The following is a 15,884-nucleotide window of genomic DNA, read 5'->3' as shown; positions in this document are numbered from 1 at the left end:
TATGCTTTCTGCTGTTTTGGACCCATGAATTTGAAAGAAAAAAAAAAAGAACATTTTTTTTTTTAATTTACCAAATACAATTAAGAGCCCAACTTTTTTAAGAAGCTACTTTTAATAAAATTTAAGTAACCTCAAACTAATCATTAGTCAGATAATCATTTTATAATCAGATAATTTCAATTCTTGTAATGTATCATATCTGAATTTTTCACTCCAAATAAGTTGCTTCGTTGGTATTGTTAGGGATCAGCCGAATCAGCCCGCCATTTGGCAATGCTATTGGGCTTCTGTAACAATGTGGAGGCCTATCGAAGGGTTAGTTTGGGATACCAAACTAGCCCTAAGGATGGGCCTAATGCAGAAACATTTATCTTGAAGCGTGGGCTACCATAAAATCGCACCCAACAATATTGTTGCAGTTGGTAGGTCGTAGGTGCATGGAAAAAAAAAAATCAAATTCTAATCCGTGTGCAAAAAAAAAATAGAAAAAAAATAAAAATAAAGGGTACGTTTGAAAGTACTTTTAAAATGACAGAAAACATTTTAAAGGAACTTATATGCTTCTTTCAGGAAACACTTCAAATGTTGTTTCAGAATTCATTTACGTTTTTACTAAAAATCGGTTGCAAAAATATTTTCATCAAAAAAACTTTTAATTATTTTAAAATACTTCGAGACGAAACCAAATATATTTTATATCCTATTTGCCCCTTCTGTTCACAGGAAGGTGGACGGGTATATTTGATGTTGATTCATAAGGACGGGTAAGTAGAAGGAACGGTGGACGTAAAACTTGAACAGCACACGTGGGTAGCTGGAGGCCCTCCAACTAAATTCTTAATTGAAAAGGTAGTAAATATTGAGGACTTGTTAGCAAATTTTGGAAAAGAATATGGACTATGAAAAGTGGCTATCTTGGTACCTTGCAAACCAAGTGACACACTCTTTGTGTTAATGTTTCCAAGCATGCTATGGAATTTGGGAGGATAATTCTCACGATCCATTTCTCATCAAGTACATTTTGAATAGTTTGAACTCATTTTATGTCTTCTTTTAAAAGTATAAAAGTAGAGGGGGATATGAACTCGGAACATAGGGTACAAAGATGAATGTTTTTAACCAACTTAGCTGCAAGCTCCTTACCAACTCATTTATTGTCATAAGTAATCCGAATCATGGAAAGTTTGTCATATAATACTAAACAGAATCATAAAGTATAACTATTAGATTTGCTTTGACGTATAACATAAATAAGCAATTTATGTGTTTTAATACGAGTGAATTGGTTATGTCACATGTTCGTATTCCACTACCATACAAAAGATCTTAAATTATCTAAGTTTCTAATCAAATTTGGGGTCGACATGGAAATTTTTATAAGAGTAGTGTTATCTATACACTGTTTTTCACTTTCTACACATCTTTGTTAATTTTTGTCCATTATTTTTTTCTTCAATTTATTCAATCCGACAATCGAAAATTAAAAGATGTGTGTGAGAAGTAAAATAAAGACGCGGATGACACCATCATTTTCTCAATTGCAAAGTTAAGTTGGAGAAGGTGAGATGTGATCACAAGCTTTAACAACCTCCACAAAAGTACCACCTACCACTTGGCCAAGACTTGAAGGCAATTGTCAGCTGAAAATCTCACACCCCAAGATATATACAGCCTTCAAACATCAGTTACATGCATTCTCATTGTTTTTTCAGACAAACATTTCCACCTCCTCCCTCCATCTCCCCAGCTTCCTGCTAATCATACCCCCAAATCACAAAGCCAGTAACAGTAAGAGCTCCCTGCCTCTCTGCTAAATTGCTAATCATACCCCCTCTAATGCTTATTATCCCATTTATTTTTAATTTATTTTTTATATATTTTTTTTGGATCTTTCATGGCTAAATTTTTAATCTTTGCGTTTTGCAGTGGGCACTGAAGTTGTAATGGTGGATGAGGTCCCTTTTCCTCCTCAGGTCACAACCACCAAGCCTTTATCTCTGCTGGGTCAAGGTAAAGCCTTCATCTTATACATGCTAATTAATTACATATCTGGGTTTATTAAGTTAAGTAAGTCAAAAAATTACTGATGGGTAAATTGGGATTTTTGCAGGAATTACCGACATAGAGATTCACTTTCTTCAAATTAAGTTCACAGCAATTGGGGTTTACCTGGATGCTGAAATTGTTTCACATCTTCAACAATGGAAGGCCAAGAAGGCAAGTGAACTCGCAGAATATGATGACTTCTTTGATGCTCTTGTTTCTGGTAAAGTTTCAATCTTTACTTTTCATAATTAATTTGGCTGATACCAATTTGATAAACGTGCGTCGTGCTAGTTGGTCAAGGTAGCGTGCCATGCCGCTCTAAGTTAGAGTAGTTTAAAATATCTGTCGTGATAGTCGGTCAGGTAGTGTGTCGTGCCGCTCTAAATTAAAGTAGTTTAAAATATCTGTCGAGTTTTAAGTCAACCCAATTCGTCCCTTGATCAAACTGTGCATTGCATGTAGCTCCTGTCGAGAAATTCATTAGGGTTGTGGTCATCAAGGAGATCAAAGGGTCACAATATGGAGTGCAGCTTGAGAGTGCAGTGAGGGACAGATTGGCAGCTGATGACAAATATGAGGAAGAGGAGGAGGAAGCCTTGGAGAAAGTTGTTGAGTTCTTCCAATCAAAGTACTTCAAGAAGGACTCCGTCATCACATTCCATTTTCCTGCAACTTCTAACACTGCTGAGGTACAGAATCATCTTCCATCGGAAACTTGACAAAATAATATATGATATATGAAAACTAACGAAAAGTTCTCAAAAACTTCAGTTTTAATAAAAAACGATCAATAGGTGTAAGTGAATAGTACTAGAAAAGATAAAAATGTTTTTTTTCGTTAAAAGTGAACAACACCGGAAGTATTTCGTTAAAACTCCCGATATAAATTGCGGTGGTTAAAAATCGTTCCTAACTGTTGTTTAATTTGTACTTGGTACTTTTGTGTGGATGCAGATTGCGTTTAGCACTGAAGGGAAGGAAGAGTCGAAGATCAAAGTGGAGAATGCAAATGTGGTGGAGAATATCAAGAAATGGTATTTGGGAGGGACGAGAGGGGTGTCTCCTTCGACCATCTCCTTCTTGGCGAACGCTCTCTCGGCTGAGTTGACCAAGTGAGTAGACTAACTGAATCTGTAGTTCTGGGGATTTGCAATTGCAAGGCTCTTTTTGAAGTTTGTGAAGTGGAAAAACCTGCTGTTTCTTGTGCTGTTTTATGTAATAAAATCAATTATATGTAGAGTTCTGGCTGTTCAAATGTCTTTTGCTTATGGAAAACGGATTGAGATCCTCTCTGGATCTCATACTCTGAAGCCTCCGAACCAAGCAATCCAGACCGTTCAATTTAAGTTTTGCAGTTCTCATTAGTCATCTAACTGGCTCACCTAACACACAATCTCTCTCTCTTTTGAATGCTCCAGATTGCCTGATTCGTGGGCTTTGGAGTGTGAGATCTAGAGGAGATCTCAATTCATAAAAATCATACATGAAAATGAGTTATTAGTTTGAAATACTGTCACAGTGACGTACCTAATATAGGTAAGTCTCTCTCGTGAAGGAGAACAAGATCTTCACCATTGAAAATGACTACTCCATCCTTTGATTGCCCTCAAACCTCTTAAAATCTGATGATTAATATCAAGAAAACTTATTGGTAGCACATTGTTGATCATCTTGCTTATGGAGGTCGACTAATATGATAACTTATATGAATATAACATTGTTGATTAGGAAATGGGCCGGTCTTCTGGGCCTAAATCCATGTTCGGGTCGGGCTCGAGTTGGACTATTTTGGGCCGAGCCGACTTCAGTTTCAAAGTCTCAGCCCCACCTGCCTTATACGGGCCGAGTTGGACCTTGGACCAAGTCCGACACGTGAGCCCAAGAATTAATTTTATTGTTTTTTTAATACAATGATTGTGAAGGATGATTGGCTAAAGCCAAGAGTCAACGATAATTAGGTATTAAACTCGGTGTTCAAAGGCAAACTTGATACTTTCCAGTCTTCCACCTACGAATGTAGAACAATATCACTATATCACAGTACTAATGACAAGATTTAATTCATTATCAACCATATCCATATGATCTTCAAGACTTGAATAAAAATCGGCCTACGAATATAGAAAAATGTCACTACATCGCGTAATACTAATGACAAGATTTAATTCATTATCGGATAGTAAGTAAATTGAGCACATCCCAGTGAATACACAAGTATTGTCCCATAGTAGTAAGGAGCCAGCAAAACTAGGTTGTCTCTAATTGGTAGGTTGATGCGGCACTAAAGCTAGGAAGATAGAAACTAAACTTAATGGAGTGAGGATCCTCGCCAGATCCTTCAATTACATCTGTTCATCGTACATTGTACGGTTAGTTTTTGTCAAGTACTGTTTATATTCAATTTTAAATAAAAAAAATTACAATAATTTTTAACCGTACGATATATAATGAACGGATGTGATTAAAAGATCCTCACAAATAGGATCGACGAGGTTCCTCCTGGAACTTAATGGAACACCTCGTAGTCATGCAACCACATGCAAAAGATAAGCCACCTCCTGCCAATTCCTAATACGATCGGACCAGAAAATATAATTGGTCTAAAGTGACAAAATAAATTCCTAATATAAATTTCAAAATTAAAACAAGTAATTTATAAACTTATTTCTAAAAAGGTTTTTTTAGTCAAAATGGTGCATGAAATTAATATAATTATTCACTTTGGTCTTTAATGTTTGAAACCGATAAAAATAGTATCTGAGTTTGTCCACCATTAATCATTTTGGTCATTTCGTAAAAAGTTAGTTAAATAATGATCAAAATGACAAAAATAACCTCAATTTATTAAGTAATGAGCTAAAATGATTTGACAAAAATAGAGAGTATTATTTTCATTTATTTTATTTAATGAATTTTTTTTTTTTTTTTACATAAAATCCAAAATAATTGATGGTGGATAAACCTGAAACCATTTTGACTAAAAAAATCTTGAAAAAATACTCATTCTCACCAATTCCCTCTTCCTAAATAAAAGAATACAAATCGTCCATGACAACACAACTCACTAAGTCCACTACCATACGAACAAGGATCCAATTGGTCATACGTGACGAGCTTTATATGTACCTTATCGGTACGTTTCATGTCCTTTATTCAATGTACTAATCATATATGGCTAGTGGATCACTACACATAAACATAGTATTGCACACTTTTAGTGCACACCTAAAAGAAATTGCCACAAAGGATTGAAGCCCGAGTCTATAATATACATTGTTTTTAAAGTGACTTTGATTCACCTGCTTAACTTTGTTATATTATTTAAGGACATTTTATCGTTAAATTTAACAATTTATGACATATAAACACCCGATATCAGCCAAACAAACCAATACACTCTTCAAGAAGAAGATCAGTAATGAGGTCTGGTGGTTCCTCAAACCATGAACAAAGTGAACCACTGAAGAGGGTAGTACAAACTAAGCAGTGAACAATCTCATAGGGTTGGCGACACATATGAGTAAGAAAAGCTCCAGTGATCCTAGTCATTAACGCTTTGAGGTCCTTCACAATAGGCCCAACATGAGACGTATCGCGTGAGGGGAAGGGTAAAGTAATCTTTGGAGATAGGTATATTTGATATCAATCGGGTTCGAAAGAAGAGGGGATGATGGTCCAGTGATAAAATGATGCTTAAGAAAATGCCCTCAACTCCCCATTGCTTGAAAACAAGGGTTTGAAATGAGGTAGTGCAGGAATCGAACTGCTGACTTGTGGGCCAAGAAAAGGTGAAGAAAGGAGGGGAAAAAGAGATTTTGTGATTCCATTCTGTGAGCACAAAAATGATGATGCCTTTTCCTTGTGTTCCATATACAATTGCCCATCAAATCAAACGGGGAAATGTAGCTAAGGAAACATGCATACGTTTTCATTAGCGGATTTGGATTTTCTCCTGAGCTCGTTTTCATTAGCAGATTTGGATCTTCTCCTGAGCTTAGGAGGCTCAGCCTCCTGAGCAAAGCATATGGGCTGTTGGATTTTGATCTAACGGCTACAATTATTATAATTTTTAAAGGGTCCCCTGTTTGTAACCGTTAAATCAAAATCCAATGGCCCGTGTGCTTTGCTTAGGAGGCTCAGCCTCCTAAGCTTAGGAGGGAGATTTACACTTGAGATGTTTTTTAACATCATGAGGAGGACTAACACTAGACTAATCACATTGAAATATAGAATAAATAACACCAGGCCAGTTCTAAAAATAAAATTTGGGTTGTGATTTGATATGGAAACCTTTTCATGGGACTTGCCCAAGAATAGAATTTACACCCTTAGAGCATTTGTGAAGGTGTTGTCAAATCTTAGGCAGAGATGCCACTATGCATGTTTCAAAAATCTTTCAAACCGAAATGTTATTTGTTGATTGGATTTGAAGTCTTTGTAATTAGGAATTAAATTTGACATCAACGCTAAATTTATTTTGTGTTAGTTTAACGGTGAATCCCTTATTTCACTAAAATTTCATCAAATAAAAATTTTGTTTCAACAATTATTTTTAATAAATACAACCATTTAAAACTCTTCGTTAATGAAAAAAATAATATTTGAAAATATGGTTGGAGAAACACAAAATTTGACATAAGACTTTAGATTGCCACATCAATTATTAATTATAATATGACACTCCCCTGTACAATAGAGAACCTTACGAGAATACAATTATTACGGTATCTGATTAACCAATCATACACTGCTATTCATATTAACTTAATCATATTACAATATGATTAGCTTATAATACTACAACAAGTATATCACGTTACATGAAAGTACATTGCCTAGCATCTCATACAACTAAAATGTAGTCCACAAATAAAATACAAAAATATAGCATTCTACAAGCTAGCCAGCCTCATCAACAGAGATTATCACATCACCTTGTCCACCTGAGGATACATTTCCAGCATGTCTGGCACCACCGTCACCAACATTTTCGGCCGAATCCGAACTGCCCGCAGCCGGCGGCTCAAGCAACGAATGGCGGCAAGTCGGGCACGACGAATGTGACAAAAACCATGTGTCAATGCACCTGGCATGAAATCCATGGTTGCATTTCGGCAGCAGCCTGACTTTCTGCCCGTCCATAAATTCTCCAAGGCAAATTGGACAATCCGTGGCAGCTATATTTGGTCCAGTCCCATATATCACGATGGGAATCTGACGCAATATGCTTTTTTTAAGCCCGGTGACCGCCAACCGCGCCGCCGTCTCGTCTGGTGTCTCAGAAGAGAACCTTCTGCTGCATCTCAGCGCACACCGGACTATTGAGTTTAGTCCCAATGCAAATATCAGAGCGCACAGCAAGGCTGCCAGGATGATGACCATGTTGCTGTCAAAATTGGCTTCATTGGCGTACGTGCCACGTGTCCCGTTCCCATTGGATTCATTGGGGTGATTATCACGTGTCCTGCCTCCATTGGCTGGTGATGGTGGTGTAGTTGATATTGGGTCTAGAAGTAGGCGGCGTGGACGGTGGTGATGAAGAGATGCCATTGATTGATGAATTTTTAAGGGTTGCTTCAATTCACCAAAATTACCAGAGCGACTTGTAGCTCAGTTGATTAACAAAATTTACTTTGTACTATTGAAGTTTGAAGCTCGATTTTCTCCTCTTCAATATCACTTATGTCAATTAAAACGTACAATTTAATTGATTGAGAGCATTAAACTCAGGCAACACAAAATTATGAGTTCAATTTTCGCTCCTCCCCTAATATCGCTTGTATCAGTTCACCGAAACTAAGAGAACCCAATTTCCTCTACTTGAAGATAAGGCAAAAGATGGTACCTTTTTGGTGAAACTAGGCAAATAAGCTTGGAGTTTGACGTCTCCATGGAATTTTGGCGCCAAATCGAACGACAAAGGAGACTGAGAGGAGGGAATTCATCTTCCCCATGTACAGGGCAAAGCTTTCTCTTATTTTCTGCTCCACTCTACCTAGCTGAGAGAGAGAGAGAGGCCTTTAGGGTCACTAGTAATTTCTGTAAGGATTCCAATTAGATAAAAGGACTTTCAAGAAAGCATATATAGATGGTGTCTGTGAGACTGATGAGGGAAGAGGTGGTGAATATTAAAAAGGCTGAAACTTTAAGGTAAATTATCTCTTTTACTAACAACCCGATAACCCTTTTTTCCTCAGAATAACCACCCCAAAACTCTAAAAGGACATGGATGAAGATTAAGAAAACTCAGAAGCTCAAAAGTTGAAGCTTGTTCTCCTTTCCCTTCTCATTTCTAGAGAGAGAGAGAGTATGTGTGTGTGGTGTTTTCTGCAGATTTGTATGAGTTATAGAGACGTTTTTGTAGTATTTGGATTGTATGAGAGGGAGAGAGAGAGTTTGGTGTTTTCTACAGATTTGTAGGAGTTATAGAGACGTTTTTGTAGTATTTGGATTGTATGTGGCTGAGGGGATTACAGATAGGAGGATGCCAAATGAGATTCAGATGGTTGTCCTTTCAAATTCCAGTGCGTGCATTATTGTGGTTAGAGAAATGACATGCAGTGCAGAGGATAAAAGTGCTGAATAAGGAGGGGGAAAGGGTGGTGCTTTATTTAGCAAAAGTATTCAAAATATAAAGTTAAAATATTTGATTACTTTAGAGTCGAAAGGCCAAACAGCTCGGACTATTTAAATTGAATCTGATGATCTTTATTAATTCATTCTGTTGGTTCTCTTCATGTAAATCAAGGATTATGATTCCTCTATGACACAAACCACATGCTCAAAATTTCTGATTCTTAGACTACAGATACTAAGGTCCGGAGAAAATCCAAAGTGTTCGATCCCACCGAATCTTAATTTAATTGTGGGTTTAAAAAGAAAGAAAAGCTCTTATTCCAAGCACCAAGTCCTTCTCCCACTCCTTCACTCCTCTTCCTTTTATTGAAAAGTCCAATCATTGTTTCTATACTTAGCCGATGTTAACAAGCAATTGTTGAGATAATGTTAGTGCTAATGTCGACATTTGCTTGCAAGTTGCATATTGTCGGACGATTAATAATCAATTTGTTGTGTAATAATACTCAAAGAAGTTAACCCCCACTTCTAATTAATTAATGTTAAGTTGGTACAATATTATCTCTCTCATTGTTCGTGGATTAGAAACAGATAATTTTTTGGCAATTCTCATATGATTCATTGTAGACTAAATTACGTATTCTCTATTAACAATTGTCATCCATGAAAAATTTAAACTCATCCTCTTCTTCAGTAAGTGAAAACCGAATATCGTTAACTCTTATTTGCATTGAAAAAAATTTGGAACTCAAATTATAACCATTGACATATGATCACTTCTCATTGTCATCAAATTTGACCAAGTAATTGGCTTCTTTAGCCATCTAGTAAATGTCATCACAGTAATTGGTTAGACAAATGCTAAGGAAACTCTCTCAAAGTGGAACTTTCTGTTACCTCATAATTTAACTTTAATTATCATATCAATATTATAAAATATTGTGTAAAAAACATGACATGATAGAAAATTCATAGACAGTTTTACTTTTAAGATACTCTCCTCAATATTTTTCAATTGGTAAATCATAAAAAATTAAACATTAATCATTCTCTAGTCTCTTCAGTCAAGTCCAAATTTAGGGAAATCTTCTCCAAAAAAATGAAGGGTTGGATTCCCATTCTTCTTTCCATATTTTGACAATGACATATTTATTTTGCCAAGATTTTTGTGACCAGGAGAAGTGCATGTGAGAGGCACGTGAAAATCATGTGGCTCATGATTCATACTGTCGTACAAAGGACTTGGGAGGATTGGGGAAGGGGATGGGTCCACACAGGTCTAGTCCATGTGTCCAAATGGGCCCTCAAAATTCTAGGGCTGTACACCTGTATGTATATGCCCGGATTGATTAAACCCATACGACTTCCATCAACTTCCATCATTCCATGCACACATGTTAAACGACCACACAGACTTTCCCAACCCCCCACCCCCAACCCAATTCTTCACATCTTCGTTGATTAGGTGAACATGTGGAGGAGCTTTAACCAAACAAACTATCCAACTTCTCATGCATGAGAAGAAGAATGCCTGACCACGTTATTTGGAGAATATTTTTCGCATAAATACGACCTTTTGTATTTTAATTTCATGCAATGTAATAACTGTCCTAAATAAGCTTTATCAAAGTTTATCTCCTCACACATCAACACTCGTCTGTATTTATTTTCAATTCTAGTGTCGTGTATGACGAGAAAAATAGAGAAACATATGAAAGTGATTGATAAAAAAACCCAAATTGTTGTTTGTTGTTGAGATTGAATCTCACGTTGATAGGATGAAGGACTTTGCATATGAAATGGACTGATAAAAAGAACCCAAATCATTCTTTGGTTCTCTTTGCAGGTGTTGTTGTCGGCGGTTTGGATGTTGAGGGTTAGATTTGGTTTGGTGTTTCAAGATATGGTTTGTGTGTGGTTTGGGATTTGGTGCAAGCATGGTGTGCAAAGCGGGTGCGGCGGGCTGCTATTAAGTGTTGGAAATGATGGTTTTCTTTTGTTGCTTTGTTTCTTTTACTGGCCTTAAGCTTGTCTGAGCCTCCCTAATTGTATTTGGTTGTTGCTTACCATTTGCTTTAGCCCTTTATTTTTGTACTTCCTTTTTAAACTTTTATACTGGTTCCTCTTTGTAATGAATTTTCTCTTTTTCCGAAAAAAAGAAGAAGAAACATTTACATATTGGTTATGTAGGAGGAGGCAACTCATAAAGGCCTCACTGTGTAGTACAAGTAGTAGTAGTATCACTATCGCTTGTCTCGTGCTTTTTCTCAAGCATCTCACACCAAATTTCAAACAATTGAACCTTGTCGATAATCAAACCGTATGATTTTTATTAAAGATGATGCTCTAATTTTTTATATTCACGTTGATATTTATAACTTTACGCTATCTATTATCTTATGCTCATTAATAAAGCAATCATTTTTTTTTAAATCAATGCGATTTAGACATGAATTCCATAATGTTATCTTTCCAGACTCAGTTTACGAGAAATATACAGACATTTAAAAAAAAAAAACTAATGAACTAATGAAAAAGACTTGAAAACTTTGAGTTTTAATGATAAAGACAAAATAAAGAGTAAAGTGAATAGTATCAAAATTGACTTTTTAATGTAAAAATATGATTTTTCGTTAAAGTGAACAGTACCGTGGACTTTTCGTTAAAACTTCTTTAAAAAAAAGCATATTTAAGTTTGTTCAATCCAGTCCGACATAACAATAGCCGTTGGGTTTGGTGATATTTAAGAGTCCATTGGGCTACAATCATAAATGTACTATCTTGATCTTCAGTCTTATCCACATGACTACGACGCCGTTTCATTCGTTTCTCAGTTTCGCTCCGAAATGTCCCTCCAACTTGATCTCGAGTGAAGAACACTCACTGTCAACACATCTAGTACGGTCGCGAGGAGAGAGAGAAGAGAGAGAGAGAGAGAGAGCTCTGAGCGCCGGACTCGACAAAATGCAAGATCCGGCCAACCCGAAACCGGATCCGAGCTCCAGCTCTCAGGACTCTCACCACCCACGCATGGGGCCGCCGTTTCCAGACACGACTCCGAGCGCCCCGTTCCGGGGCTCCTACCACCGTCGAACCCAATCCGAGGTCCATTTCCGGATCCCCGACGACCTGGATCTGCTCCAGGACCCGTTCGACGGCCCATCCGGTAGCTTTGAGGAGCTGGGCGGCTCCGAGGACGACATCTTCGGCACCTACATGGACATGGAGAAGCTCGGATCCAAACTCGATGACGGACCCTCCGACGTGAAACCCGAGAATGCCGGCGGTTCCATGCAGGCGGAGGGAGGCGGCGGATTTGGTGGAGAGATGAGCGCGAGGCCGAGGCACCGCCATAGCAACTCTGTCGACGCGTCTTTGGATAGCATAGAGGCGAAGAAGGCCATGGCTCCCGATAAGCTCGCTGAGCTCTGGACCGTCGATCCCAAGCGAGCTAAGAGGTATTTCTTGAACCTGTTTCTATCGACATTGCGTTTCTCTTACGTTGTTTGTTCCTAATTTTTGTGTATCTCAAAATTGTTCACGTTTTTAGTTGGATATGATCAGCTTAGAAATAATGATTAGAAATAAAGAACAAATCTTTGGAGGGTTTTGTGTTTTCTTCATCATAATTAAGCTAATAAGAAAGAAATAACTGATACAGATGCTGAAACTGCGTAATCTGCGATTTGCGGAAATCATTTCCCTAATTGTAAATGCTAAAGAAGCATTCTTTATCAAAAATGCTGGGGAAGCATTGTGAATTTATCATCTTTCTCAACCGAGACGTTCGACAACCATTTATGAGCTGGTTGTTCAATAGTAATACCGAAATGATCGAAAAAAATGGTTCCTAAAGATAATTGCTTTCATTATTCCCAAGTTTACAACAAATGTCCAAGATGCTTTTCAAACATGTTAGGATATTTAGTAGGAACATTGTAGTTTTCATGTCTTCTGACTCGTCAAGAAAACCTAGATTCGAAGTATGAGGAGACAAAGGGCCAAGGTCTATCTCAAATACTTTTGGAAAAAGAGAAATCTCAAATAAATGATTAGTGTTATCCTAATAGTTGACAAGGCTTTGAGCATGTAAATCTTAAAATGTTGTGTGTATCCGGGTTGATATACTTCACACTTGGGTCTTCATTATACAACTTAGCATATGCCATATAGCATGTATCTTGTTCAAGTACTCGGCGAGATGGACACACGTATCTGTAATATATTGGATAATTATAAAGTTAATTATTTGAGTGAAGTTCGTGGTGGTGTTTTCAAAGAAAGTTCACCATGTACATATTGTTTCAGGATTTTGGCAAATCGGCAGTCTGCTGCTCGGTCAAAAGAGAGGAAGGCCCGGTACATATCAGAACTTGAAAGAAAAGTTCAGACGCTACAAACGGAAGCTACTACTCTATCAGCACAGCTGACTCTGTTCCAGGTTCTTACTGAAATGCTGATATGGCTTGCCGTATCTGATTATACTAATGTAGTTCATACAAATACAGTTGAGTGGCACGCTCTAGCTTCATGCCAGCTCAAAGAGATTATTTTGACGTTTAACAGGACTTGTAGTTAGGAGATGTTTGACGTTTTACTCAGTACCTGCATGTTGCTTGTTCTCACTGACTGCGCTCTGAGAAGTTTTTATTTGTTTTCTTGTGTTATTTTCTAGAGAGATACATCAGGCTTATCTTCTGAGAACACAGAGCTTAAGCTTCGAGTGCAAGCTATGGAACAACAAGCTCAATTACGTGATGGTATGTGTCATCAACCCATTTTTTGCAATTGCTTTCAAATTTTCATTGTAGATCTCAGTTTCAGTCTTTTTTTTTCTCATTTTACTTCTTATGCATGTGGACAATGGATCATCATCTGATTGGTCCAGGCTGGTTCAACACTATTTCTGTGGTTAATACCAGTTAAAAGGCACTAAGTCGATTGCTATCAACATTTAGAAAATCTAGTATAGCACCCTCCTCTTTGAGTCTCTGAGGTATTGAAAATTCAAGAGTAACTGCTGCCTTTGCGTCTGTTGTACGCTTAATGATGTGGTCTCTCAGAAACATGAGTACAATCAATTCACTGATTTGCTTTTTAAGTTCTTGGTTATCTCCCTTTGCTTGAGTCTGGTAACTGTACTTTCAAGTGTGGTTGTCTTACCCATGTTCTTAAACTAAGTTTCCCAATTGTACTACCACAATTGCTTACCACCGATACTCTTGTGCTACTTTTCTCATAATACAGCTCTCAATGATGCACTGAAGAAAGAACTTGAGAGGCTCAAGGTTGCAACTGGAGAACAATTAACGCACACTGATTCATACAATCTGGGTATGCACCATTTTCCATATTCCCAGTCCCTGTTCTATCCCAATCAGTCACAGCCCGGGTCACGGGATTCCCAGAACATTCACATGCCACAGTTCCATCAATTCCAGCCTAATATGTCAGCTCCCCATCAGCATATGCTTGCATCATCCCAGTCACATGCCTGCTCAGACATGTCGCCGCAGGATCCTATTGGCCGATTTCAGGGGCTTGACATCAATAACAGAGGTTCTCATCTAGTGAGGCCTGAAGGGCCCTCAATATCTTCCGGCGAAAGCAACAGGAGATTTTAAAACCTAACCTACCCCAGGTCCACCTTATTTGTTGGATTGTTCATAGACTGACCTCAGCCAAAGGTATGGTTTAAACTTGTTTTATCGGACTTTGATTCTTTGAATTGATTGCTCCCAAAATTTTTGGTAGCTGCTTTAGGTCGTGAGTTATTCATGAATGCTTATCGAGTTCTAAAGTCATTTGTTTGGGTTGCTCATGTGATTTTAAGAGATGCAGCTCTTCGTGCCGGGGGAACCCCCTTCTCCCCATGTGTTGTGTATTCGTTTGTAACCGTAGATAATTTGACGTGCTGTGGAATCCATGTTGTTATGTCCATCCCTTGTCACTCAAATTAAATTAACTTGCTTTGATGTAACATACAATTGATGCTTCTTGTTCTTCTTCCTTTCCTGGTGATAAATGCAATCTGATTTTTAACTTCCGATATATCGCAACGGTATGAAACATTACCTTGATTCGGAACAATTTTAAATTTTAAATTTTGGATTTTTAACTCCCACGTCGAAATTGTGAAGTGTAGTCCAAGTAATTATCAATGTCAATTGGAAGGATCCATTCCGACCCCTTTTTCGGGTGTAAAGGACCAACGCCGGTCTATGTGATCAATGGTCCCACCCCTTTGTGTGGCGTCATATTTGCTGTCGGACGCAAGATTTTCTCCCCAACCTCCCCCTCCTCTAACAAATGATTTATAGGCCTTATTAGCCTACGATTAGTTATAAAAAACAGCGCAACCCGAAGAGGATAAGGACTTCCAATCTTTTTCCTATGGTGAGCTATGCAAACGGAGACGAGAAATTTGAACTTTGAACCTTATTCGGTATTGGAAAAAGAAGCATCACTAGACCAAGTCCTAGTCACCTGTCATTGTCATTCTATCAGTTCATTAATCTATATAACAAAAAGAAACAGAGCTTATAATACCAGACACAGGTAACATGTCACCAGGTTTGCAATGGCCTACACTACAAGTTATCCACATAAATGCACATGCCTGGTGTGGAGGAGACTTTTAGTTTGAACAATCTTAGCACTATATTGGAAGTTGGCAACACATGTGGGACTAGTTGTGGCTGCCATGACAGACCATGTTAGTAACTACCCTAAAAAATTGACCACTCAAATCCTTGTTGCCAATAAGCAAATGGGTCCTTTGTTTTCTTTTGGGATGCTTAGTTTTATGCAATTGGGATAGTTGGGACTAAATTATTAGACATCCCCAAGTGCACTTTTCATGGGTCCTCCACACTCAACATTTGGATAATATCCACATGCCTTTGTGTGAGATCTCAATTCAAGCGCCTTCTACCTTTGTCCAGAAGAGAAAACAAGGATAAAAGGTATATGAATTATTAAAAGACAGGGTTATTGACACTGCAAAAGAGTCATTATTTAGCAATTTGACTATTTGAGTATGAATTTGCATAAAATTATAAATAAGTTGGGCTATTTCCTTGTTGTCAATTGGTTTCATAGTGGAACCTCAACTTTCTTCATGGTATCAGAGCAGGTTGTCCTATGTGTGAAACCCAATGGCTACATGTGCTCCATGTTTGTGTTGTCCATGTATTAGACTTGAAAATTCGCTACACGTGAGGCGGCGTATTGAGAATGAATTCTACATTGATGGGAAGAGA

At 37.7% G+C, this 15,884-nt stretch overlaps 3 protein-coding genes across 4 annotated transcripts; 2 read left to right on the top strand and 1 right to left on the bottom strand.

Moving 5' to 3' along the window:
• The first annotated feature begins 1,654 nt into the window (after positions 1 to 1,654).
• LOC137735456 (chalcone isomerase-like protein 2) lies at positions 1,655 to 3,301 on the top strand. Of its 2 annotated transcripts, none has more exons than XM_068474881.2 (5): positions 1,655 to 1,788; positions 1,927 to 2,010; positions 2,111 to 2,266; positions 2,509 to 2,735; positions 3,001 to 3,301. In XM_068474881.2, coding segments are annotated over exons 1-5 (630 nt in total). In that variant the 5' UTR covers positions 1,655 to 1,787; the 3' UTR covers positions 3,163 to 3,301. The 2 variants fall into 2 exon arrangements, with proteins under 2 accessions (XP_068330982.2, XP_088552874.1); XM_088696748.1 differs by having other exon boundaries at positions 1,683 to 1,782.
• Positions 3,302 to 6,778: 3,477 nt separating this feature from the next.
• On the bottom strand, positions 6,779 to 8,468 carry LOC137734890 (RING-H2 finger protein ATL74). The gene has a single exon (XM_068474206.2). It carries the CDS (start codon positions 7,594 to 7,596, stop codon positions 6,946 to 6,948), a length of 651 nt encoding a protein of 216 aa, XP_068330307.2. The 5' UTR covers positions 7,597 to 8,468; the 3' UTR covers positions 6,779 to 6,945.
• A 2,922-nt stretch (positions 8,469 to 11,390) lies between these two features.
• On the top strand, positions 11,391 to 14,668 carry LOC137735113 (transcription factor RF2b). Its single transcript, XM_068474489.2, has 4 exons — positions 11,391 to 12,080; positions 12,931 to 13,063; positions 13,298 to 13,382; positions 13,870 to 14,668. The coding sequence occupies exons 1-4, from the start codon at positions 11,425 to 11,427 to the stop codon at positions 14,244 to 14,246; spliced, it is 1,251 nt and encodes a 416-aa protein (XP_068330590.2). The 5' UTR covers positions 11,391 to 11,424; the 3' UTR covers positions 14,247 to 14,668.
• Positions 14,669 to 15,884: the final 1,216 nt, after the last annotated feature.

Source organism: Pyrus communis, chromosome 7, assembly GCF_041283825.1.
Source record: "Pyrus communis isolate YQ-2024b chromosome 7, ASM4128382v1, whole genome shotgun sequence".
Taxonomy (NCBI): domain Eukaryota; kingdom Viridiplantae; phylum Streptophyta; class Magnoliopsida; order Rosales; family Rosaceae; genus Pyrus; species Pyrus communis.
Note: the sequence above shows the minus strand (reverse complement) of the source record. Positions and strands in the feature narration are given on the sequence as shown.

Bases quoted from the DNA above. Each gene is read 5' to 3' on its own strand.
- LOC137734890 (XM_068474206.2), bottom strand. From the start codon at position 7,596: ATGGCATCTCTTCATCACCACCGTCCACGCCGCCTACTTCTAGACCCA.
- LOC137735456 (XM_068474881.2), top strand. The intron at 2,011-2,110 runs GTAAAGCCTTCA...GGATTTTTGCAG, and splicing joins TTTATCTCTGCTGGGTCAAG to GAATTACCGACATAGAGATT. The intron at 2,267-2,508 runs GTAAAGTTTCAA...CATTGCATGTAG, and splicing joins CTTTGATGCTCTTGTTTCTG to CTCCTGTCGAGAAATTCATT.
- LOC137735113 (XM_068474489.2), top strand. From the start codon at position 11,425: ATGACTACGACGCCGTTTCATTCGTTTCTCAGTTTCGCTCCGAAATGT. The intron at 12,081-12,930 runs GTATTTCTTGAA...ATATTGTTTCAG, and splicing joins GATCCCAAGCGAGCTAAGAG to GATTTTGGCAAATCGGCAGT. The intron at 13,064-13,297 runs GTTCTTACTGAA...GTTATTTTCTAG, and splicing joins CACAGCTGACTCTGTTCCAG to AGAGATACATCAGGCTTATC.